This window comes from Thamnophis sirtalis, unplaced genomic scaffold (genome assembly GCF_051295495.1).
Source record: "Thamnophis sirtalis isolate CommonGarterSnake01/CBP01778 unplaced genomic scaffold, rThaSir2_p1.2 scaffold_9, whole genome shotgun sequence".
In the NCBI taxonomy this organism is placed as follows: domain Eukaryota; kingdom Metazoa; phylum Chordata; class Lepidosauria; order Squamata; family Natricidae; genus Thamnophis; species Thamnophis sirtalis.
The window spans coordinates 73,411,109-73,436,836 of NW_028261389.1; the positions used below are offsets into that span (position 1 = coordinate 73,411,109).

The following is a 25,728-nucleotide window of genomic DNA, read 5'->3' on the forward strand; positions in this document are numbered from 1 at the left end:
TCATTGAGGCCACTTGGAGATTTATCTGGGAAGCATTTATGCTCCTTGCAGACCGTTAGTCATTTGCATCCTTTTAGAGGGTCGTTGAGGCCACTTGGAGGTTTATCTGGGAAGCATTTATGCTCCTTGCAGACAGATAGTCATTTGCATCCTTTTAGAGGGTCGTTGAGGCCACTTGGAGGTTTATCTGGGAACGATTTATATTCCTTGCAGACAGATAGTCATTTGCATCCTTTTAGAGGGTCATTGAGGCCACTTGGAGGTTTATCTGGGAAGCATTTATGCTCCTTGCAGACAGATAGTCATTTGCATCCTTTTAGAGGGTCGTTGAGGCCACTTGGAGGTTTATCTGGGAACGATTTATATTCCTTGCAGAGAGCTGCTCATTTGCATCTTTTTAGAGGGTCGTTGAGGCCACTTGGAGATTTATCTGGGAAGCATTTATGCTCCTTGCAGACCGTTAGTCATTTGCATCCTCTTAGAGGGTCATTGAGGCCACTTGGAGATTTATCTGGGAAGCATTTATGCTCCTTGCAGACCGTTAGTCATTTGCATCCTTTTAGAGGGTCGTTGAGGCCACTTGGAGGTTTATCTGGGAAGCATTTATGCTCCTTGCAGACAGATAGTCATTTGCATCCTTTTAGAGGGTCGTTGAGGCCACTTGGAGGTTTATCTGGGAACGATTTATATTCCTTGCAGACAGATAGTCATTTGCATCCTTTTAGAGGGTCATTGAGGCCACTTGGAGGTTTATCTGGGAAGCATTTATGCTCCTTGCAGACAGATAGTCATTTGCATCCTTTTAGAGGGTCGTTGAGGCCACTTGGAGGTTTATCTGGGAACGATTTATATTCCTTGCAGAGAGCTGCTCATTTGCATCTTTTTAGAGGGTCGTTGAGGCCACTTGGAGGTTTATCTGGGAAGCATTTATGCTCCTTGCAGACAGATAGTCATTTGCATCCTTTTAGAGGGTCATTGAGGCCACTTGGAGATTTATCTGGGAAGCATTTATGCTCCTTGCAGACCGTTAGTCATTTGCATCCTCTTAGAGGGTCATTGAGGCCACTTGGAGATTTATCTGGGAAGCATTTATGCTCCTTGCAGACCGTTAGTCATTTGCATCCCTTTAGAGGGTTGTTGAGGCCGCTTGGAGGTTTATCTGTGTCCTTAAGGTCACCTGAATGGTGCAAATGGTTCCTGTAGTCTGCAATTTTTCCTCTGGAAATCTGTTCCTACTCCCACCACATTCCAAGGGTGTTCATCCCAAATTGTATAGCTAAAAGTCTGTAGAGATTATCAATCATCCAGGTCACGGTTGCTCCAAAGGTGCTTTATTTCAGGAGGCAACTGGACTTTCTTGTCTTTTCTTTTTGAAGCTGTTTCTCTTCTTATCCAAGAAGCCTCTTCAGCTCTGACTGGATGGTGGGGGAATGGAAGGATGTATACTCCTTGCAGACAGCTGGTCATTTGCGTTCTTTTTAGGGAGTTGTTGAGGCCACCTGGAGGTTTATCTGTGTCCTCAGAGTTACCTAAGTAGTGCAAATAGAGTCACCTGAGTAGTGCAATGAGCGTGGAGCCTTCTTAGAACTGCTGAAAGGACTATGTTGTAAACTGGAGATAGATGGTGTCATATCCTTCCCCCTCTGGTGTATAAATCCTTCCATCCCCCACCATCCAGTCAGAGCTGAAGAAGCTTCTTAGATGAGAAGCGAAACGTCTTCAAAGAAAAACCAGCTGCAGGGCAAGATGTCCTTGACTCTCTGAGAAAGGAATGTTATTTTGAGTATATATCTCCCATACTCCATACAATCCCCCCTCCCATTTTCCCACAGCAATAATTGTGGCAGGCTTGAACGTCCAATGCAAAAGATGGCTTCCAGGCCTGACACAGAGAGATTAATGGAGTCGGAAGGGACCTTGTAGGTTCTCATGAACCTTTTGTGCAGCCATATAAATTTCATTGAGTATAAAATCTAAAGTGCTGGCTTTAGATCACCACTTGTCGGCTGTGATCAGGGGGGCATTTGCCCAGGTTCGCTTGGTGCACCAATTGCGTCCCTACCTGAATCGGGAGGCTCTTACAACAGTCACTCACACCCTTGTGACCTCAAGACTGGACTACTGCAATGCGCTCTACATGGGGCAGCCCTTGAAGAGTGTTCGGAGACTTCAGCTTGTCCAGAATGCAGCCGCGCGAGCGACTGTGGGTACGCTTCGGTACACCCACGTTACACCTATCCTCCGCGAGCTGCACTGGCTGCCTATTGGTCTCCGGATACGCTTGAAGGTGCTAGTCGTCACTTATAAAGCCCTACATGGTATTGGACCTGGGTACTTGAGAGACCGCCTGCTGCCAATTACCTCCCATAGACCCATTAGATCCCACAGAGTAGGCCTCCTCCGAATTCCATCTACCGGCCAGTGCTGGCTGTCAACCACCCGGAGGAGGGCCTTCTCTGTGGCTGCTCCGGCCCTCTGGAATGATCTCCCTGTGGAGATTCGGACCCTTGCCACCCTTCAGGCCTTCCATATAGCCGTTAGGACCTGGCTGTCCCAGCAGGCCTGGGGTTGTTGAGTTCCATCCCCTACTCGAATTGGCTGTGCTTGTTGTGTTTTTTAAATTGTTTGTATTGTCCTGTTTTGTTTTTGTCTTATTTTTCTGTATTGTTCTCCCCTCCCCTTGGCTTTTGTTCAGCCGCCCTGAGTCCCTTTGGGAATAGGGCGGCATACAAATCGAATAAATCCAAATCCAAATCCAAAAGTTAAATATCCATCTATTTGCATTCTAGGTGCGGCATGGAAACAAATGCATGGTCCCTGAGAATTGTCCTTGTTTCCACAATGGACAGGAATACGCACCAGGCCAGACAGTGGCAAAAGACTGCAACACGTGGTAAGGAATTAACCTCTTTGACATTGATCTTCCATCGGACCTTCAAAGAAAACCATCATTTTGAGGCACCGCCAATAAATGTTCCCCTATTTTTCAAGTGCCGTAGACCAGGGGTCTCCAACGTTGGCAACTTTTAAGACTTGTGGACTTCAACTCCCAGAGTTCTTCAGTCAGCTGGCTGAGGAACTCTGGGAGTTGAAGTCCACAAGTCTTAAAAGTTGCCAAGGTTGGAGACCCCTGCCCATAGACAACCCATGTAAACAAACGGACAGGCAACAATAGGCTATTTACAACAAACCCTGAACAGTGTGCTAACCTTCTCCGGCATCCTTAGAAAATGGGAATGAAAGTTACGTGGTGTTGAGTAGAGAACCAACCTGTCTTGTTTTCCATTAGTTCTCCTTCAGTTTGAGTAAAGAGAAGCACACTCTCTGGATTAGTCCTGCTTTGTTAAAAGCGGAGTGACTCCTACAATGCTGTAGCATTGGACTTAAGCACCGTATTTTTCAGACTATAAGACGCACCGGAGTATAAGATGCACCATGATTTTGAAGAGCTAAATTTTTAAAAAAGTTTTTGCACTCCCCAGCCCCAAGGAGCACTTTGCAAGCCTCCTAAAGTTACGAAGTTTCAGGTCATTGTGTTTTCTCCAAAGCAGAGACATAACTTTCATTCTAACCTCAAAATACAAAACAGAGTTTTGGTGAGCTACAAAACAGTAATAAGAGCTTCTGGTCTTCTGCAGCACCTGCCGTGCTCGAAAATGGGAATGCACGGAGAATGTCTGCGATGGAAAGTGTTCAGTCGTTGGTGCTGCTCATTATTTGACCTTCGATGGACTGAAGTACAGGTTTCCTGGCAGTTGCCAATATGTCCTTGTTCAGGTAAGACTTGGGATGTGATGCTCTAAGGCAGGAGTTGGACTAGAAGACCTCCTTCTGTTATCCTTTTAGACCATCGGTTCCCAAACTTTTCAGTCATGGAACCCTTCTGAAGACATTCCACACACACACACACACCCTAGAATCCTATGTTTGTATGTACTATAGGCATGTGTGTATGTGCATCTATCTATCTATCTATCTATCTATCTATCTATCTATCTATCTATCTATCTATCTAGCTATCTAGCTATCATCCATCTATATCGATCATCCATCTATATCGATCATCCATCTATATCATCCATCTCTCTCTCTCATTTGTCTCTCTCTCTATCATTTGTCTGCCTATCTATCTATCTGTCTGTCTGTCTGTCTGTCTGTCTGTCTATCTATCTATCAATCATCCATCTATATCTATCATCCATCTATAGCTATCATCCATCTCTCTCATCCATCTCTCTCATCTGTCTGTCTGTCTGTCTGTCTGTCTGTCTGTCTATCTATCTATCTATCTATCTATCTATCTATCTATCTATCTATCTATCTATCTATCTATCTATCTATCCACCCATCCATCCATCCATGAATCCATCCATCCATGCATCCATCCATCCATCTATCTATCCATCTATCTATATCTATCATCCATCTCTCTCATCCATCTCTGTCTATCCTCTATCATCCATCTCTCTCTCTCTCATCCATCTCCCAATCTATCATCTATCAATCATCTATCATTTATCTGTCATCTGTCTGTCTGTCTGTCTGTCTGTCTGTCTGTCTGTCTGTCTGTCTATCTATCTATCTATCTATCTATCTATCTATCTATCTACAGTATATCTATCATCCATCTATATCAAACATCCACCTCTCTCTCTCCCTCCCTCCCTCTCACCCTCCCACCTCCCACCTCTCTCTCCAAAGACAGACAGAAACTCCTGATTTTTACTAGGCATTTTGAATCCACAAATTCTTTCATTTACTTCCTATTGCCTGAGCATTTTGCATAACGTAATAGGCTTGGAAATCAAGAGCAAAACATTTGAAATATAACCACAGACATCTTTATTTGGGGTCAGGTTAGCTGGCCTTCCGTGATTTTATTTTAAAACCCATTTTAAAGTTCATTATTGAGACTTTTTTCCCCCACGGAAAATCCCATGGGGGAAACTCTCTGGTTCCGTGGAAGGCAGTGTGGGGGACCCTGTTTCAGGCTTCCATTGCAACCTCCGGAGAGAACATCTTTGAAGTTGGAGTTCCGTAGGCCTATCTCAAAAGGCTGCTCTCGCTCCTCCTTCCTTTTCAAGGACTACTGTGAAGACGATGGGGCCGGGTCTTTTCGGATCCTTGTGGCCAAGGAAGGATGTGGCTTTACTGGAGAGACCTGCACTCGAAGGATCACGGTGTTGTTTGACGGGGGAGAGATCGAGGTGCACGGGGCAGAAGTAAGTTCATCCCCCTCCCTCATTCTCTCCACAGGCTCACCTCAGGGGTGGGTTCTGGCTCCTTTTACTGCCAGTTTGCTCAGGGTTAGGGTTAGGGTTAGGGTTAGGGTTAGGGTTAGGGTTAGGGTTAGGGTTAGGGTTCGTCAACGTGCGACCCCAATTGAGCCTACAACCTCCCTTGCTAAGCAAGCAGTTATTAAGCGAATTTTGCCCCATTTTACAACCTTCCTTGCCACCGTTCTTAAGGGAATCGCGGCCGTCATTCAGTTAGCAACATGGTGGTTAAGTGAATCCAGCTTTCCCCATGGACTTTGCTTGTCAGGGGGCTGCAAAAGGGAATCACGTTTTAGTTTAATAGTTTAGTTTAATAACATTTATATGCCACCCTATCCCGTAGGACTCCGGGTGGCTTACAATACAAAAATAAAATCAAAAATAAAATCAAAAATAAAATCAAAAATAAAATCAAAAATAAAATCAAAAATAAAATACAGAGAAAAAGAAAATATAGATTTAAAAAACATCACACCATACACTCCGTTCTAAAGGGGCTGGACCATATTTAGGGTCAACAGCCCCAGGCCTGCCGGAACAGACAGGTTTTAGTGGCTTTACGGAAGGCCGGGAGAGTGGGAAGGGTCCGGATCTCTGCGGGTAGATCGTTCCATAGGGCCGGAGCAGCTACAGAGAAAGCCCTCCCCCGAGTAGTCACCCACCGGCATTGCCCAGACGACGGTACCCGAAGGAGGCCCAGCCTGTGAGATCTTATGGGTCGTTGGGAGGCATGTGACCCAGGGACACTGCAACCGTCATAAATGTGAGCCAATTGCCAAGCGTCCGAATTTTGATCACATGAACCTGGAGAGGCTGCAACATCAAAAGTGTGAAAAGCAGTCATAAGTCACATTTCTCAGTGCCTTTGCAACTTCAAACAATCACTAAACAAATGGTTGTAAGTGAAGGAATAGCTGTAAAATTTTCTCACGATGGAATTAACATTAGCCAATGTCTCTTCCCACGTAGAATATTCTATTGTTCGTGTTGTGGTCTGCCAACGGCCTGCGGAGCTGGCAGCAAAGTCAGACAGTGAGGAGGTTGGGGAGGAACATGGGCCAGTCCTGGAGTCTGGGGAAGGCTTGAACGAGGGCTCTGTGTCAGAGGCAGAGAGGGGGCCAGGGCCATCTGGGAGTTATATGCTGCCTCCGGAGCCTCCTGAGTCGGACATCAGTGAGGCAGAGAAACAGGGGGAGCCTCTTCCCAGCGCGCGCATGCGCAGAGCTGCCAGAAGGCAAGAACAGTTAAGACAAAAATGGCAACTCGGGAGTGAGGCTTGGAGATGATTTGGTCCCTCCCATAAGACATAAAAGAGGAGCAAACAGACATGAGCCTTTGCAGAAAGCAACTTTGTTCATTGTGGTCGGTTCAAACTCTGAAGCTCCTTTTTGACTCTGTGCTCTGTTTGGCCTTGCAAAACTAATTGGCAATTAGGTCTCTGGCAGCATTTCAAGGGAGATATAAAGGTGGGTGCTTATAGCAATAGCAATAGCAGTTAGACTTATATACCGCTTCATAGGGCTTTCAGCCCTCCTCTTATCAGCCTGACCCTGAAAGACTGTGGCAGACTTCTGTCAGACTCTTTACAAACTATTTGTGAATCATTACAGGCTGTGAATGAACATAATTCACAGCTGTTGAAATAAAATAAAAAGTTTTGGGGGACTAAGCATGTGATTTTTACTGTCTCGGGAAGCCTAGGTCAGAACGGTTCATTAAATTTGAAAGCAAACCCTTATTAGAGGCTGATGTAATAACTCCCATTATTGAAAGTTCTTTATCTTTTTTTTTTCTCGTGAAGATTAGTGTCGTGACACCTCCAAGAGAAGAAGGCAACGTGGACATTTTGAAGTCTGGCCGCTACTATATTCTGATACTGGGACGTGGGAGAATCTCCCTGACTTGGGATCAAAACATGGGAATCACTGTCATCTTGAAAGAAAACTACAAAGTAAGCCGCTTCGGATTTATTACTTAGCAATAGCTTGTATGTTGATGAAGATTCTCAGACAACTAGATAGAGTTATCTGGAATTGGAGTCATGGCAAATGGACTTGTTTTCGTTTTCCCTGGGGAATATTTCGCTGTCTATCCAAGTAGCGTCTTCAGCCTGAGCAAATGGGTTAGGGACAGGGGTGGGATTTAAAAATTGTAGCAACCAGCTCTCTGCCCAGTTGCTGGGTAGGTGTGGCCATAGGGTTCCACCACAAATGCGCGCACAAAAAAAGCGCGCCTGACTAAACCGCGGTGTCTAAACCGCGGTGACAAAACCGCGTGACGAATTAGCGACTAATTAGCCCTAAAGCGCGCCGACAAAAGCGCGCCGACAGAAGCGCGCTGTAACGTAACCCTCAACCTAACCCTCAACCTAACCCTAAACCTAACCCTCAACCTAACCCTAAACCTAACCCTCAACCTAACCCTCAACCTAACCCTAAACCTAACCCTAAACCTAACCCTAAACCTAACCCTAAACCTAACCCTAAACCTAACCCTCAACCTAACCCTCAACCTAACCCTCAACCTAACCCTCAACCTAACCCTAAACCTAACCCTAAACCTAACCCTAAACCTAACCCTAAACCTAACCCTAAACCTAACCCTAAACCTAACCCTAAACCTAACCCTAAACCTAACCCTCAACCTAACCCTCAACCTAACCCTCAACCTAACCCTCAACCTAACTGTAAATCTTACCTTAAATGAAATCGCGCTGTTGTCGGCGCGCTGTTGTCGGCGCGCTGTTGTCGGCGTGCTTTTGAAATCGCGGTTTTAGTGCCACGGTGTTGTCGGTGCGCTTATGACGTTCGTGCTTTTGACGGGTCACGTGGCCATAGTGGGTGTGGCCTACTCAGCCTCCTGCACCACAGCGGGGGAAGGCTTTGTTCGAGCCTCCGGGAGGGCAAATATGGCCTCCCCCAGGCTCCGGAGGCCCTCCAGAGGCCAGAAATGGGCCCATTTCTGAACTTCTGGAACCCTGGGGGAGGGCCTTCTCTGTGGCTGCCCCGGCCCTTTGGAACGATCTCCCCGTGGAGATCCAGACCCTCACCACCCTTCAGGCTTTCCGCAAAGCTATCAAGACCTGGCTATTTCGGCAGGCCTGGGGCTGATGAGTTCCCAGCCCCACTCGAATTTGTTGCGACTGTTGTTTATCTTTTAACTTGTTTTTTGTCTCGTTTGTTGTTTGTATCCCGCCCCTCCCTGTCATTTTGGTTTGTTAGCTGCCCTGAGTCCCTCGGGAATAGGGCGGCATACAAGTGAAATAAACATTTCCAAAACACTTCTGGAAGGCCCGTTTTTTGTCCTTCCCAGGCTCCGGAGGCTTTCCTTGAGCCTCTGGGAGGGTTAAAACGGCCTCCACTGGGCTCTGGAGGCCAGAAATAGGCCTGTTTCTCTACTTCTGCAACTTCCAAAGGCCGGTTTTTTTCCTTCCCAGGCTCCGGAGGCTGTCCTTGAGCCTCTGGGAGGGTTAAAACGGCCTCCACTGGGCTCTGGAGGCCAGAAATAGGCCTGTTTTTCTACTTCTGGAACTTCCGGAAGGCCCATTTTTGTCCTTCCCAGGTTCCGGAGTCTTTCCTTGAGCATCTGGGAGGGTTAAAATGGCCTCCACCTGGCTCTAGAGGCCAGAAACGGGCCTGTTTCTGTACTTCTGGAACTTCTGGAACTCTTGTTTTTGCCCTCGCAGAGCCTCTGGGCACTTACTTGGCATCCAAAAACAGGCTGCATGGAGACTCCTGAGAGGGGCAGGTAGGGTGGGCGGGGCCAGCCAGTCCTTCCAAGTACTGGTTCAGTGAACCAGATGTAAAATTAGCACCCAGTTCACCTAAACTGGTCTGAATTGGCTGAATCCCACCCCTGGTTAGGGGAGACCCTCAGACTGAACAAGCTTCTTGGAGAAGTAGAGAAGCATTTCAGATTGAAAAAGGAAAGAAGTCCAGTTGCCATGACTCAGATTCCAGATTAGTAATAGCTTGTTTGCTTAGTTATGTAGGTTAGAACAGAACAGAATAAGATAGAATTTTTTTATTGTCCAAGTGTGACTGAACACGCAAGAAATTTGTCTTCAGTGCAGAACAGGGCAGAACAGAATAACAGAGTTTGAAGGGACCTTGGAGGACTTCTAGTCCAACCCCCTGTTTAGGCAGGATATCCTAACAATTTCAGACAAATGGCTGTCCAACATCTTCTTAAAAACTTCCAGTGTTGGAGCATTCACAACTTCTGGAGTCAAGTTGTTCTACTGGTTAATTGTTCTCACTGTCAGGAAATTTCTCCTCAGTTCTAAGTTGCTTCTCTCCTTGATTAGTTTCCACCCATTGCTTCTTGTCCTGCCTTCAGATGCTTAGAGTAGAGTAGAAGAGAAGAGAGAAGAGAATAGAATAGAATAGAATAGAAGAGTAGAATAGAATAGAATAGAATAACAGAGTTGGAAGGGACCCTGGAGGTCTTCTAGTCCAACCCCTGCCTAGGCAGGACACTCTACACCACTTCAGACAGATGGCTATCCAACATCTTCTTAAAAACATCCAGTGTTGGAGCATTCACAACTTCTGGAGTTAAGTTGTTCCACTGGTTAATTGTAGGAGCCGAGGTGGCACAGTGGTTAAGTGCAGCACTGCAGGCTACTTCAGCTGACTGCAGTTCTGCAGTTCAGCTGTTCAAATCTCACTGGCTCAAGGTTGACTCAGCCTTCCATCCTTCCGAGGTGGGTAATAGCAATAGCAATAGCAGTAGACTTATATACCGCTTCATAGGCCTTTCAGCCCTCTCTAAGCGGTTTACAGAGAGTCAGCATATTGCCCCCAACAATCTGGGTCCTCATTTTACCCACCTCGGAAGGATGGAAGGCTGAGTCAACCCTGAGCCGGTGAGATTTGAACCGCTGACCTGCTGATCTAGCAGTAGCCTGCAGTGCTGCATTTAACCACTGCGCCACCTTGGCTCTTAAAATGAGGTAAAATGAGGACCCGGATTGTTGGGGGCAATATGCTGACTCTGTAAACCGCTTAGAGAGGGCTGAAAGCCCTATGAAGCGGTATATAAGTCTAACTGCTATTGCTATTGCTATTCTCACTGTCAGGCAATTTCTTTCTCAGTTCTAAGTTGCTTCTCTCCTTGATTAGTTTCCACCCATTGCTTCTTGTCCTGCCTTTAGGTGCTTAGAGTAGAGTAGAAGAGAAGAGAGAATAGAATAGAATAGAATAGAATAGAATAGTAGAGTAGAGTAGAGTAGAGTAGAGTAGAGTAGAGTAGAGTAGAGTAGAGTAGAGTAGAGTAGAGTAGAGTAGAGTAGAGTAGAATAGAATAACAGAGTTGGAAGGTCTGGAGGTCTTCTAGTCCAACCCTCTGCTTAGGCAGGAAACCCTACACCACTTCAGACAAAACCTCCAGTGTTGGGGCATTCACAACTTCTGGAATCAAGTTGTTCCACTGACTAATTGTTCTCACTGTCAGGCAATTCCTTCCTGAGTTCTAAGTTGCTTCTCTCCTTGATTCGTTTCCACCCATTGCTTCTTGTCCTGCCCCTCAGGTGCTTTGGAGAATAGGTTGACCCCCCTCTTCTTTGTGGCAGCCCCTGAGATATTGGAACACTTCTACCCATTAAGGAATACTCTTAATATTAATTAACGCATACTCTTCTTGTCGAAGGAGAATGAAGGTGACATTTCTTTGACTTGTTCTTTGAAAAGGATAATGTCTGTGGCCTGTGTGGGAATTTCGACGGCGTCCCGAACAACGACCTGAGAAGCAGCCGGAAGCAGATTGAAGTTGATCCTAGTGACTTTGGGAATTCTTGGAAGGTTCACTCCCAGTGTGCTGATGTCAGAAAGGTATTTGTAAAAATAATTGTGTTGCACCTTTGACGGCGCTGGCATCTTCCTGTGCTTCAGAATGTTTTAATGTCAGGATAAGAAACCCAGCAGTTTATCCTAGATCTGTGATGGGGAATCTATAGCACGCATGCCAGAAGTGGCACTCAGAGCCCTCTCTGTGGGTACATGCGCTGTCACCAGCTGCTCTTCTGGTTTCCGGCACGCGTGGGTTTTTTTGCATGCTGAACTGGCAGCAACCCACCCCTGCAGGAAACCCTACATCACTTCAGACAAATGGTTATCCAACATCTTCTTAAAAACTTCCAGTGTTGGAGCATTCACAACTTCTGGAGGCAAGTTGTTCCATTGATTAATTTTTCTAAAATTTCTCCTTAATTCAGAGGTGGGTTCCTATCAGTTCGCACCTATTCGGTAGAACCGGTTCGTCAAATCTACCAAACCGGTTAGAAGAGGTTCCACCACCCGGAAAGCAGGCCACACTTACAGAAGAGCTTCCAAAAATTTTTGAAACCCACCACTGCCTTAGTTGTAGGTTCTCTCGTTGGTTAGTTTCCACCCATTGCTTCTTGTCCTGCCCTCAGGTGCTTTGAAGAATAGCTTGACTCCCTCTTCTTTGTGGCAGCCCCTGAGATATTGGAAGGCTGCTGTCCTGTCTCCCCTAGTCCTTCTTTCTATTAAACTAGACATACATAGTTCCTGCAACCGTTCTTCATATGTTTCAGTCTCCAGTCCCCTAATCATCTTGGTTGCTCTTCTCTGCACTCTTTCCAGAGTCTCCACATCTTTTCTACATCGTGGTGACCAAAACTGAATGCAGTATTCCAAGTGTGGCCTTACCAAGGCCTTATAAAGTGGTAATAACACTTCACATGATTTTGATTCTGTCCCTCTGTTTATGCAGCCTAGAACTGTGTTGGCTTTTTGGGCAGCTACTGCACATTTAGATGTATGTCTATGATTTCCAAGAAAGGATGATTAACTCTCATTGCTATCATCATCTTCTTTTAATGACCCCATAATCCCTTGCAGGGTGGAGTCTGGGCAACTGAATGGAGCTGAGTATTTACTGGCCAGATGCCCTGCTTGTCACCAATGCAGAGTTTTGTTCGGCAGGTATATTCTCATTCTGCCCAGAGAGAGAAATATCTGCCTCTACCTAGGATCGAACTCACAGCCTCCTGATTGTGAGGCGAGAGCTCCCCCTCTAGGCTACTGCACCGCTCTCCGCTCTCATTGCTTTGAAGATGCTAAATTGACAGGTAATCGGTAGCTGACATATTTCCTGGTGTCCTCATGTGTTTCTTCTCTTTTCGCAGCTCTCCCAAGGGCAGGACTTGGCGTCTTCACTGTGCAACGGTAACGTCGCAAAACAGGTGATGGTAGAGACATCGTGCAGTATCTTGAGCAGCGATCTCTTCAAAGAATGCAAAAAACTGGTGAGCCATTTCTCATCCGGATAATAATTCTCATTCTGGATCCAGTGGCTGGACAACAATTTCTCCCTTGAATTAATCACGAGCCCCAATGCTTAGTATGAATGAAGGCGAATATATGGCCCTCCAAGGATAATATCGTAGGATCCATTCTGCGTCGGTCACCCGTATCAGAGATTCTGTCATGCCGCCATCAGAGTCTGACTCTGAGATGGAGGATGAACTGCTGACCTAGAGCGTGAGAGTGGCTTTGTTGGCTGTGGAAGAAATTGGGGAAGGGCAAAGTCAGGCTGAGCAGAGCAGGGGAGAGTTAGAACAGGGGAGAGGGAGTTCAGATGAAGACCAAGGCCCACCCTCTCCTCATCCTAGGGCACGCACGGAAGAACACAGAAGAGAGCAACGCGGTTTGTGTGGCTTACGAGGGAGGAAAGGTCCCCGATTCCCTTCACAAGGCACACCTGGGGATGGAGTTTAAAGGAGAGGCAAATGGGAGGGAATAAACACACAGTTCATATCGTGTTAACTGCTTTATCTGAGTTCCTGGCATCCTCTCAACTGATTTGATTTACTGCCCTGTTACTTCACTTCTGGAAACTCCTTATCTAGCTTACCCTGCTGGGTTAATGACCTCACCTTGCCTTGTTGGATTTATAGTTGGAAGTTTTCTGCTTACAACATTTGGGACTGGAGTATTTTCAGCCAAAGGCTGTTAACAGGTTTGTGGAAGAGTTTTTTCTCCAGACCGGAGAGTTGAAAGAGATGTTAGGGGCACAGTTGGTGTTAATAAAAGGACTCATACCAGTTCTCTGGCTGTGCCTCAGTTCTGACAGGATAGTGGGGCAATGGAAGGATTTATTTTTTTTGCAGAGAACTGGTCATTTGCATCCTTTTAGAGGGTCGTTGAGGCCACTTGGAGGTGTATCTCTATCCTCAGGGTCACCTGAGTGGTGCAAATGGTTCCTGTAGTCTGCAATTTTTTCCCTCTGGAAATCCATTCCTACTCCCACTCCATTCCAAGGCTGTTCATCACAAATTGTATAGCTAAAAGTCTGTAGAGATTCCCAATCCTCCAGGTCACAGTAGTCCCAAAGGTGCTTTTTCAGGAGGCAGCTGGACTTTCTTGTTTTTTCTTTCAAGACTTTTCACTTCTCATCCAAGAAGCTTCATCAGCTCTGACTGGATGGTGGGGAATGGAAGGATTTATATTCCTTGCAGACAGCTGGTCATTTGCATCCTTTTAGAGGGTCGTTGAGGCCACTTGGAGGTGTATCAGTGTCCTCAGGGTCACCTGAGTGGCGCTTCTGGTTTCTCTAGTCTGCAATTTTTTCCCTCTGGGAATCCATTCCTTCTCCCACACCATTCCAAGGGTCTTCATCCCAAATTATATAGCTAAAAGGTCTGTAGAGATTCTCAGTCACCCAGGTCATGGTTGCCCCAATGATACTTTTTTTCAGGAGGGACCTGGACTTTCTTGTTGTTTTTTTTCTTCTGAAGACGTTTCGCTTCTCATTTTAGAAGCTTCTTCAGCTGTGTTCAAGCATCAGTGTTGCAAAGTGCTCCTTCCGTTCTAATAGCAGATACTGTTTGGCCTCCCAATTTTTTTTTTCTAATTTGGCAATCTGAGATGAAGTAGCGGAAGAATCTAATTTCTCCTGCCCAGCTGTGAAGCCGGGGACCTGCCCTTGAGAGAGGCTCCTTGCCCTGAAGAGCTCACTGTTGGCAGGAGCTGGTTTATGGGACCTTCTAAAATGTAGAGTTTGATGTGAAGGCAAGTCTCTTTGTATGCGGGTCGCCTTGTTCCTCGAAGCTGCGGAGATCTTCTCAAGAGTGTAAGAGTTTGACTTGTACCACTTCTTTCACAGGTGGATCCTGAGCCCTATGTGGAAATCTGCACGTACGACACCTGTGTTTGTGAGACCATTGGGGACTGTGCCTGTTTCTGTGATGCTATTGCTGCTTACGCCCACGCGTGTGCCCAGAAAGGAGCTGTGATCAACTGGAGGTCTCCAACTCTATGCCGTAAGTGCTGGGGTGAGAATATGAACTAATTGAGAGGAGGAAGGTGAGGGAGGGAGAAAAAGAGAGGGGGGGAGAGAGAGAAAGAGAAAGAGAAAGAGAGAGAGAAAGAGGGAGAGAGAGAAAGGGAGAGAAAAAGAGAAGGGCAGGGAGAGATAGAGGGAGAAAGAGAGAGCGATAGGGAGAAAGAGAGGGGGAGAGAGAGAAAGAGAGAAAGAAAGAGAGAGAAATGGAGACAGAAATAGAGAGAATGAGAGAAAGAAAGGAAGAGAGAAAGAGAGAGAAAGGGAGAAAGAGAGAAAAAGACAGGGAGAAAGGGAGAGAGAAAGAGGGAGAGAGAGAGAGAGAGAGAAAGAGGAAGAGAGAGAAAGAGGGAGAGAGAGAGAGAAAGGGAGAGAGAAGGGGAAAGAAAGGAATAGAAAGAGGGAGAAAGAGATAGAGATAGAGAGAAAGAGAGAGAGGGAGAGAGATAGAAAGAGAGAAAGAAAGAGGGAGAGAAATGGAGACAGAAATAGAGAGAATGAGAGAAGGAAAAGAAGAGAGAAAGAGAGAGATAAAGAGAAAAAGAGAGAAAGAGAGAGGGAGAAGGGGAGAGATAAAGAGAGAGAGAACAGAAGATTTCAAAGATGATCAGGGGATTGGAGGCTAACAGTTCTGAGAACAGTTGCAGGAATTGGGTATGTCTAGTATAGAGAAAAGAAGGACTAGGGGGTGACATGATAGCAGTCTTCCAATATTGGAGGGGCTGCCACAAAGAAGACACCTATTTTCCAGAAGGCAAGATAAGAAACCAGGGATGGACACCATTCAAGGAAAGCTTCCATCCATAACTAAGTAGAAATTTCCTGACAGTTAGAACAATTAATCAGTAAAACAACTTTCCTCCAGAAATTGTGAGCTGCCCACGATTGAAAGTTTTTAAGAAGAGATTGGACAGCCATTTGTCTGAAATGATGTAGGGTTAGGCAGATGTTTTATTACCCAACAAGGTAGCATCGTCAGTGTTAGGGATGAGACATGATGCTAGCACTGATGAGGTTACTTAGTTTGGGCCATGAAATGTCTGCCAATAAATCACCAACCTTGGAGTGCATCAAGGACCTGTCATCTACAGATGCTCACTTAAAAAGAAATTGAAATGATTGCATGGCACAAGGGTTCCATCGTTGTTGTTGTTTTACACTTGTAGCACAAAGTTGTGAAAGCATGAACCAAGTGGAGGAAGAATATCAATGTGAATGGCGATTCAACACCTGTGGCCCTGCCTGTCCAAGGACGTGCCAGCACATGGCTCCCCTAGCGTGTCCTGTGAAGTGTGTTGAAGGATGCCATCCACATTGTCCTGAAGGTAAGCGTATCTACTCCACGCGTTAGGTCCGGTCAGGAGAGTGGTGGGTTTCAAATTTTTTTAGAACCTCTTCTGTAGGTGTGGCCTGCTTTGTGGGAGTGGCTTGCCGGCCATGTGACTGGGTGGGAGTGGCTTGCCTGCCATGTGACCAGGTGGGAGTGACTTGCCTGCCATGTGACTGGGTGGGAGTGGCTTGCCTGCCATGTGACCAGGTGGGAGTGGCTTGCCTGCCATGTGACCGGGTGGGAGTGGCTTGCCTGCCATGTGACCGGGTGGGAGTGGCTTGCCAGCCATGTGACTGGGTGGGCATGGCCAACTTGTAAAATGTGGTGAAACTCACTTAACAACACTTGCTTAGCAACCAAAATGTTGGCTCAGGAACTCTGGCATTTGAAGCATGCAAGTCTTAAAGCTGTCAAGTTACAAGACCCTTGCACCCCTAACCCTTTAGAAAAAAAACCCCAGGGGTGTTCAAACTTCACAGCTTTAAGACTTGTGGACTTCAACTCCCAGAATTCCTCCTCCAGTCATGTTGGCTCAGGAATGCTGGGATTGAAATGTGCAAGTCTTAAAGCTGTCAAGTTACAAGACCCTTGCACCCCTAACCCTTTAGAAAAAAAAACTCCAGGGGTGTTCAAACTTCACAGCTTTAAGACTTGTGGACTTCAACTCCCAGAATTCCTCCTGTCGCTCTTCATCTTGATGATGTGCGGATGGGAGGGGGAGGGAGCTGGAACCGGTTCTAAACAGCACTGTAGATTTGTGGAACCTCTTCTAGAGAAGAGGTTAGAACTGGCAGGAACCCACCCCTGGGTCAGGAGGATCTTACTTGGAGTTTCACTCTTACTTAAATAATATGTGATGACCCGGGGCATGGCACAGAGGTAACAGGCAGCTGGCAGTTCAAACTGCCCCTTTATCACTCCAAATTTCCCCAAACGTTCCCACATTTCTGGCAAGTCCCAGAGCAAAGTGATGACACACAAACACACACACCTCAAGCAGCCTCTGGCTGCAAATAGTGCAACCCAATGCTGTGAGCACCAGGGCTGCAAAGCAAGAAATCCAGAAAGAATGCAAGAATCCAGGACAGTTCAAACATCGGCCCTCAACACTCCAGGAATTCAGCATTTGTTCCCAAGAAATGCCCCTCCCCACAGTGTCTCCTTAAGTCTTAGTACCCGGGTGTAACATCTCCTCCTGAGTAGTTGGATCAGACTCTGCTGTTCTCGCATTCTCTCCACTCTCCATGCTCTTGGATCAGGAGGAGGTGGTCCTTGGTCATCGCCTGAGCTATCTCTCATGTTCACTGCTTAGCCTCTCTTGGTCATCCTGCCCCCGTTCCTCCCTGCCTACAAGCCACCCCAATGAGAGGTGGGTTCCTCCCGGTACAGTATGGTACACCAGAAGAGGTAGTGAAAATCTGGTGTATCGGACCAGACTGGCAGCGATGGCGGCCTGGCCACGCCCCCGCACTGGCGAAAGAAAGAAACAGCCGAGGAAGGAAGAGGAGCGGAGGCCTCAGCTGTTGGAAGAAGTGTCCGCGCTTCATTCTCTTTTAGAGCCACCTTGCTTGGCGTGGGGAGAAATCAGGGGGAGAGAGGGAGGAGAAAGCCGAGCTTCTGCTAGAGACAGTCTTCTCCTCCCTCTCTCTCCCTGATTTCTCCCAGCTGGCAAAACAAATTTTCATGGTTCTGTGGGCATGGCTAGGTGCGGGGCATGTGACTGCATGTGTGAGAATGATGTCAAGTAAGTCACACCCACTCAGTCACATGCTCCCCCACCTAGCCACCCCCACAAAACCAGTAGTAAAAAAAACATCCCTTTTTTTAGCAGATTTTTTATTATTATTTTCCCTTCTACAACACCTTACAGTCATTACATCAACATTGTTATGTCATCATACCTGTACATGTATATAATATTTCGCTTCTATATTTACACACCTTTATACACAGTTCCATATATATTTATATATAGTTTTTTGGCTTAATTTTAATTTTATTCCTGTTTTGCAGCCATTTGTACCAATTGTTCCAAATTTCACAATATTCCGACTCTTCTTTATCTTTTAATTTCAGTGTTAATTTGTCCATCTCTGCACAAACCAAAGGTTTTTTTTTTTATCACTAATTCATCCGAGGGGGGTATTATTTTGTTTCCAGCATTGGGCAAATGCTATTCTAGCTGTAGTTAGCAGATGTGTTAATATGTATTTAATTTTCTTTGTATACTTCCCTTTGATTATTCACAGTAGAAAGATTTCGGGTTTGTATTTTATCTGTTCTCCTGTAATTTCGTGCACCCGTTTCCAAATTTTTGTCCAATATTTTTGTGTTTTCGGGCAGGTCCACCATATGTGATAATAAGTCCCTTGTACTTTTTTACACTTCCAGCAGGTCGGCTTCATGTTTGGATAAACCATCCCTGATCTCAATCCTGAAAGGCTCTGGCCTAATTGGGCCTGCTCCTCCCCATTTTCCTTTCAAGCTAATGAAGCTGCCCCCTCTATCTTCGTTGGCTGTAGTTTTGGCTGGTCTTCCTCCACAGATTCAGTCTCTGAAGGGGGCATGACATAATATGGTTATTTTCTTTCTTTTGAAGTAGAGAGATGCAAGTTACGGGTTTTCCTGTTGTCTTTCCACTTCCCAATGGTGGGATCGGTAATGACATTTGGTTACGACTGATTGGAACAGGGGTCGGTTTCAGGCGGTTCGCGGCGGTCCCCGCGAACCAGTTGGTCGGCAAACCCGGAAGTAAGTAACTTCCGGGAACGCCGAAGGGTCCACCCACCCGCCTGCATTTCTTACCTGGTTTTGACGAGTTCTGCGCTTCCACGCATGCGCAGGACGCATACAGCGCTTGCGCGATCCTCCAGGAGCAGCTGGAGCATCGCACAGACGCTAGTACGCATGCGTGCACTGCGCACGTGCACGAGGACGCCACCGTCCCCGTTCCAACCGAACCGGTTGGAACGGGGCGAGAAACCCACCCCTGGATTGGAGATACAACATGATTCAGATTTGGGAAATGTGGTTGTGTGGTTAGAAGGTTGAACTCCAGCCCCATGAAGTCCCTCATCTCATCTCTCCAGTCATGTTAGCTAAGTTGGTTTCAACTACTTAGAGCAGCGCCAAAGATAATGCTCCTACTTAACCTTCCTCGAGGAGGCTCTTGTTAAGTTTTACTCTGATGATACATGCGAAGGATTGGGGATCTTGAAAGTGAGGAAGAAAGAGTAGAAGTAGGAGTAGAATGGAATAGGAATAGGATAGGAATAGGAATAGTTATGGAATAGGAATAAAATAAAATCAGGAAAGAATGGAATAGAATTTAGAATAGAATGGAATGGAATCAGGAAAGAATAGAATAGAATTTAGAATAGAATTTAGAATAGAACAGAATAGAATAGAATAGAAACAGGAAAGAATAGCACAGAATTTAGAATGGAATAGAATAGAATAGAATCAGGAAAGAATGGAATAGAATTTAGAATAGAATGGAATGGAATCAGGAAAGAATAGAATAGAATTTAGAATAGAATTTAGAATAGAACAGAATAGAATAGAAACAGGAAAGAATAGCACAGAATTTAGAATGGAATAGAATAGAATCAGGAAAGAATAGAACAGAATTTAGAATAAGAATAGAATGGAATGGAATTCAGATTATGGATAGTTTTAGTATTCTGGCAGAGGCTTTTCTCTTTCTTTTGAAGAAGTAAAATAAATGCAATTCTTTTGTCTGTATTTAACTTAGAGACAGACATCCAGGAGCAGGAGAAATGGCTTTAAAAGGCTTCTTCATCCACCTATTCCTTAAAAAAAAAAAAAAATTAAACTGTGTCCCTTCACAAATTATAATACGTACCTATATGTGTGCGGACAGAGTGAGCAAGAGGAAATAGTACAGATGTCAGCTTGGCTGTTTTCTTGCAAACGTTTCATTCACCTGAACAAGATTCCATAATCAGTAGAAGAACATCATTCCTTGCTGATCGTGGGCAACCTTGCAAATTTTGGAGCTCTTACTAAGTTTCCAAGGGAGAGGCTAAATGTTTAAAGTGTCATGGTATATTGCTGCATTTTTATTAAAAGAAAAAGAGAGATTAAACTCGTTCTCCAACACTCTTGTAAAACAGGAAAAATTCTTGATGAGCTTTCCGAGTCGTGTATCAAACTCGAGGAATGTCCGGTGTGCGAAGCAGAAGGACGCAGGATTCTTCACGGGAAAAAGATCATTTTGAACTCGGAGAATCCCCAGAACTGCCAATCCTGGTAAAATAGAGACCTTTGTGGCATTTAAGAGAGGAGATAGGTTGAATTAGGGCAGAGAAGAAATGTATATTACTGTATAAGTAATAAGACGCACTTTCCCCCCCATAAAAGAGCGTGAAAATTTGGGTGCGTCTTATACACCAAATGTAGCTCCACCCAGCCGCCAGCCCCCATCCTTTGGCCTCTGCCTCCCAGCAATTTGCCCCCTTGCAGCAAACAGCAAACAGTCCATTTCAGTTTCAGCACATTCTGATTAACACAAGCAGCTGATAGTGGGGCCTCTTGACCATCAGCTGTTTCAGGCTGCAGGGATTGCCATTGAAAACAGAAAGGCAATAGGCCGTAGCAGTCCCTGCTGCCTGAAACAGCTGATCATCGGGAGGCCCAACAATCAGCTGCTTGGAAACCGAAATGGGCTGTTTACTGTTTGCTGCAAGGATGCAAATTGTTGGGATGCAGAGGCAGATTTTTTTTTTTCTTGTGTTAATCAGGCTGTGCTGAAACTGAAACTTAAACAGGCTGTTTTCTGTTTGCTGCAAGGAGGCGAATTGCTGGGTGGCAGATTTTTTCCCTTGTTTTCCTCTCCAAAGCTAGGTGCGTCTTATTCTTCCAGAGCCGACTCATAAGGCCCCTCGCTGTCGGAGTCTGTTTGCAGCTCCAGCAGCTCCTGCTGGGCCACAACAGTTGGGTAACCTTTAGTATGAATTACAGCCTTATAACGTCTTCCCATGGAGTGAACCAATTTTTTTAGTTTTGCAGCTGTTATAATGTGAAACCAAGATTGAATGATTGCTTCTATTAACTGGGTTTTATTGCTGGCTATATTTCACTATAACTTTTCGTAGAATACATATAATTGCGCAAACTTTGTTGCATTACATTCTTGATTAAATTATGTTTCTATTGATATGTAATTTTATGGTACTACTCCAAAACAAAGTGGTGTCATTAGCCATCAAACCTCAAAAATACACTTTTCCCAAAAGGTTCCCACAATTTTGACCACTACTGTAAAGTCAAGCACAGGGAAATCAGGAGTCCAGCAGTTCAAATGAATATACTGTAGGCTTATGTATGCTAATGTTCTCTACAAGAATCTGATCTACTGAAAGTCAAATTAAATTGGCGGTAGATAAGAGTCAATGGAATTCAAGGTAATCTTTTGTGGGCTCAAAGGGACTCGAGACTAATGACACATTTGACTCCTCCCCGAGGCTCAGCCTGGTCATCTCCTACATTTAATCTTTTAACAAAGTTGAAAAAACAGAAGTTGGAAATGGAATTTTAACTGTTGGATTTTTTTCCCCACTTGCCTAGCCGTTGCAAAGTACGGAACCTGACATGCCGCCCGTGTGATCCAGAAGAGGTTGGCAAATTCTTGACCACTGCTAGCCCAGAGGAAGAAGAGGAAGAAGGAGAGGAGGAAGAGGAGGAAGAACCTACACGTCAATATTCCTGTAGCAAAATGATGGACCTGGCCATCTTAATGGATGGTTCTAATAAGCTTTCTGAGAGCGATTTTGAAGAGATGAAAAACTTCATCATTAACATGATGGGAAAACTCCAAATCTCCCAAAAACGGATCCGCTTGGCAGTTCTGGAATATCGTACCGGTTCACACATTTACCTTGGCCTAAAGGACATTAAGAAGCCAGCTAAAATGAGGAAGATTGTGCAAAGTATAAAATACACGGGTGGGGACGTAGCCTCTGCCACTGAGATACTCAAATACGTTGTGTTCCACGTGTACGGCAAGGCGCCACGGACAAACGCCGCTCAAATTGCTGTGCTGTTGATGGCAAGCAAGGACCCCAAGAGAATTCAGGGGATCTTCCCGCTGCTGAAAAGAAGAAACATTATTGTGATACCCATCGGCCTTGGGCCTCATGTGAACACTCAGCAAATTAGGCTAATCGAACGGCAGTCGCCAGAAAACAGAGCTTTCCTCATGAACAACGTCCTTGAGTTGAGGCAACGCATGGATGAAATCATCGATTACTTCTGTGGCCTTGTGCCTGAAGCCAGTGTTTTCCTTTCCACCCAACGCCCAATCCCGACTCTTCCCAGTGTGGAAGCAAGGACACACTTTCCTCACGGTTTTCCAGGGGCGCCTCCGACGGAGGTCTCGATTTCAATCGAGAAGATCCTTGACATTGTCTTTTTGATTGAAGGCTCCCGCGAAGTCGGCAAGAGCAATTTTGACACCATCAAAGAGTTTCTCATCCGTACCATCCAGGAGTTGGAAGTGGGAGAAGAAACCGTCCACATTAGCATCCTCCAGTATTCCTTCACCATCACCGTGGAGCATTCTTTCGAGGAACGTCAATCCAAGGAATTCCTGATTAAGAAGGTGCGGGAGATGAAATTCCAGGGAGGAAACGCGACCAACACTGGACAGGCGCTCAACTACGTCTCCGAACAATCATTTACCACCAAGAGAAGAACAGATCAAGTGCCGCACTTGGTTTACATGGTCACTGCAAATCCTGCCACGGATACCATCATCCGCCCATCCAGGGACGTCCATGTGATTCCTATTGGCATAAGGCCTAACGCAGACATCAAGGAACTGCAAGATTTAAGTCAGCCACAGACCCCTATTATCATCGAAGGCTTTAACAACCTCATCCGGGAAGGGCCTGATCTGGTATTCAAAACCTGCTGCTCAAAGAAAGGTAATGTCTGGTTTACCACATTTTTTGGACTATAAGACACACTAGAGTATAAGACGCACCATGATTTTGAAGAGGTACCATATTTTTCAAAGTATAAGACACACCATGATTTTGAAGAGGCACCATATTTTTCAGAGTATAAGACACACCATGATTTTGAAGAGGCACCATATTTTTCAAAGTATAAGCCACACCATGATTTTGAAGAGGCACCATATTTTTCAAAGTATAAGCCACACCATGATTTTGAAGAGGCACCATATTTTTCAGAGTATAAGACGCACCATGATTTTGAAGAGGCACCATATTTTTCAGAGTATAAGACACACCATGATTTTGAAGAGGCACCATATTTTTCAGAGTATAAGACACACCATGATTTTGAAGAGGCACCATATTTTTCAGAGTATAAGACGCACCATGATTTTGAAGAGGTACCATATTTTTCAGAGTATAAGACACACCATGATTTTGAAGAGGCACCATATTTTTCAGAGTATAAGATGCACCAAGGTTTTGAAGAGACAATTTTTTAAAAAAGTTTTTGTACTCTGCAAACCTCCCAAAAATGGCCTGTTTTTTTTTTTTTGCGAAAATGGGCCTTTTTTTTTTTTTTTTAAGAAAAGGGCATGAATAGCCTTTAGGAGGCTTATAGAGTGCTCCTGAGGGCTGGTGGTGGGTGGCAAAATGGAGCAAAAAACCGGCCCCTTTTTCACTCATTTCTGCCCTTCCCAGCCCCCAAGAGCTCTCTGAAAGCCTTCTACAGGCTCTGCACGACCATTTTGGTGAAGGGGGTGGGTTTCGGGAGGCAAAAATGTTGTATTCAGGGTATAAAACGGACCAGATTTTCACCCTCTTTTTGAGGGGAGAAAGTGCGTCTTATACTCCGAAAAATACGGTATTTGCTTAGTTGCTTTTTTAAAAATTAAACTCGAGAATAGAAGCTAAAATGGTTGTCCCGGAGGTGCTTTTTCAAGGGACAATTTGACTTTCTTTGTTTTTTCCTTGTTTCACTTTTTAATCCAAGAAGCTTCTTCAGTTCTGACTGAATGGTGGGGAATGGAAGGATTTATATTCTTTGCAGTGGTTGTTAGCCCTATTTCTGATGATTTTTTAAAAAATCACCCCCACAATGCAATGCGCCCCACCCCTTGTGCCGAGGTGGCGCAGTGGTTAAAGGCAGCACTGCAGGCTACTTCAGCTGACTGCAGTTCTGCAGTTTGGCTGTTCAAATCTCACCGGCTCAGGGTTGACTCAGCCTTCCATCCTTCCGAGGTGGGTAAAATGAGGACCCGGATTGTTGTTGGGGGCAATATGCTGACTCTGTAAACCGCTTAGAGAGGGCTGAAAGCCCTATGAAGCGGTATATAAATCTAACTGCTATTGCTATTGTGCATGCGTGCACGACCCCCCTACACTCCCCGCACACTTCTCCCAGCCTCCACACATGTGCGCACTCCCCCCACACACCCATAGCACATGTGCGTGACCCCTGCGTATGCGCACAGCCCCTATGCAAGTGCATGACCCCCTGTGCCCTGTTTTGGGCCTAGCAGGCCTCCCTGAAGCCACCTGGGACCAAAAATGGGCCACAGAGGGTGGGGGTACTGCAACCTGTGCTCCTCCTCGCCCCCTGCATGCGTGCACAATCCCTCCTTCCCCCTGCACATACCTGCATGACCCCCCCTGCCCCTCACACATGCAACCATCTCTCCCACATGCATAGCAGAGACCTGAAAACCAGCTGGCCGTCGGGAGGCACAAACGCATGCACAGTGGAGCTGAGCTGAGTGATAGCTTGCGTGCCCGTGTAGTGGGCTCCACATGCCACCTGTGCCACAGGGGGCATAAGGTTCACCAACATGGGTCTAGACTATAACTTATGAAGCTGAGTTTGCCAGTTGTCTAGTCTAGAGACCTTGATAACGAAAAGATTTGAAACTCTCTTCAGAAACTTGCGCCAAGCCGATGGATGTGATATTTCTTCTGGATGGAACCTCAGAAGTTGAAGCAGCTCAGTTCGAGGAAATGAAGCGTTTTGTGAAAGGATTTATTGAACACGCTGGCGTGGGTGAGTATCGCTTCATTTTAGGCCTCAGGGTGCTCTGGATTGGTGGTTCTCAAGAAGAAGGCTTTGACGTAAACCCATAAACTCTTCTTAAAAGGATTGCTGATCTATCTTTGTGAAGCATTGAAAACATTAGCGTAGGAATCCACCTCATCTCAAGAGCCCTGGTGGCGCAGTTGTTAGAAGGCAGTATTGCAGGCTAACTCTGCCCACAGTCAGGAATTCGATTCTGACTGGCTCAACATTCACTCAGCCTTCCATCCTTCCAAGGTCGGTAAAATGAGGACCCAGATTGTTGGGGGCAAGAGGCGGACTCTGTAAACCAACCAGAGAATGCTCTAAACCAGGGGTGTCAAACTCAAGGCCCGGGGCCCAGATCTGGCCCAAGAGGTGCTTAGATCTGGCCCACGAGCCCACCCTAGAAACAGTGAAGAACCGGCCTGTGGTACCTCTCCAAGCAAAAATGGAGCTTGGGAGGGCTGTAGACAGCCCTCCCGAGCCCCGTTTTCACTGGCAGAGGGTTGCAGGAGGCCGTCGCAGCCAAAAACGGAGCTCGGGAGCCCATCTTCACTGGCAAAGCGCTCGGCACACCTGACACGCTTGATGTTAAGCTGGCCATGCCCTCAATGGCCTCCCGAGGTCAAACACAACCCTGATGGGGCCCTCAATGAAATCAAATTTGACACCCCTGCTGTAAATCATTATGAAGCGGTATAGAAATGTAAATGCTATTGTTTTGCTATTACAAGACCCTTGCTCTTCGGAGTCACTTCTGGTTCTTATAGCGTTCCTCACACAAAG

At 45.8% G+C, this 25,728-nt stretch overlaps 1 protein-coding gene across 1 annotated transcript in view; it reads left to right on the top strand.

The window, feature by feature from the left end:
* The window catches only part of VWF (von Willebrand factor), a 183,449-nt gene that overhangs the window by 77,378 nt on the left and 80,343 nt on the right, over positions 1–25,728 (top strand). The window contains exons 19-29 of the mRNA XM_087722260.1: positions 2,790–2,893; positions 3,639–3,777; positions 5,085–5,222; positions 7,078–7,227; positions 10,967–11,107; positions 12,427–12,546; positions 14,406–14,562; positions 15,749–15,907; positions 20,049–20,184; positions 21,502–22,859; positions 24,811–24,930. Of these exons, the coding sequence (XP_087578386.1) occupies positions 2,790–2,893; positions 3,639–3,777; positions 5,085–5,222; positions 7,078–7,227; positions 10,967–11,107; positions 12,427–12,546; positions 14,406–14,562; positions 15,749–15,907; positions 20,049–20,184; positions 21,502–22,859; positions 24,811–24,930 (2,722 nt within the window). The remainder of the gene's footprint in view (positions 1–2,789; positions 2,894–3,638; positions 3,778–5,084; positions 5,223–7,077; positions 7,228–10,966; positions 11,108–12,426; positions 12,547–14,405; positions 14,563–15,748; positions 15,908–20,048; positions 20,185–21,501; positions 22,860–24,810; positions 24,931–25,728) is intronic.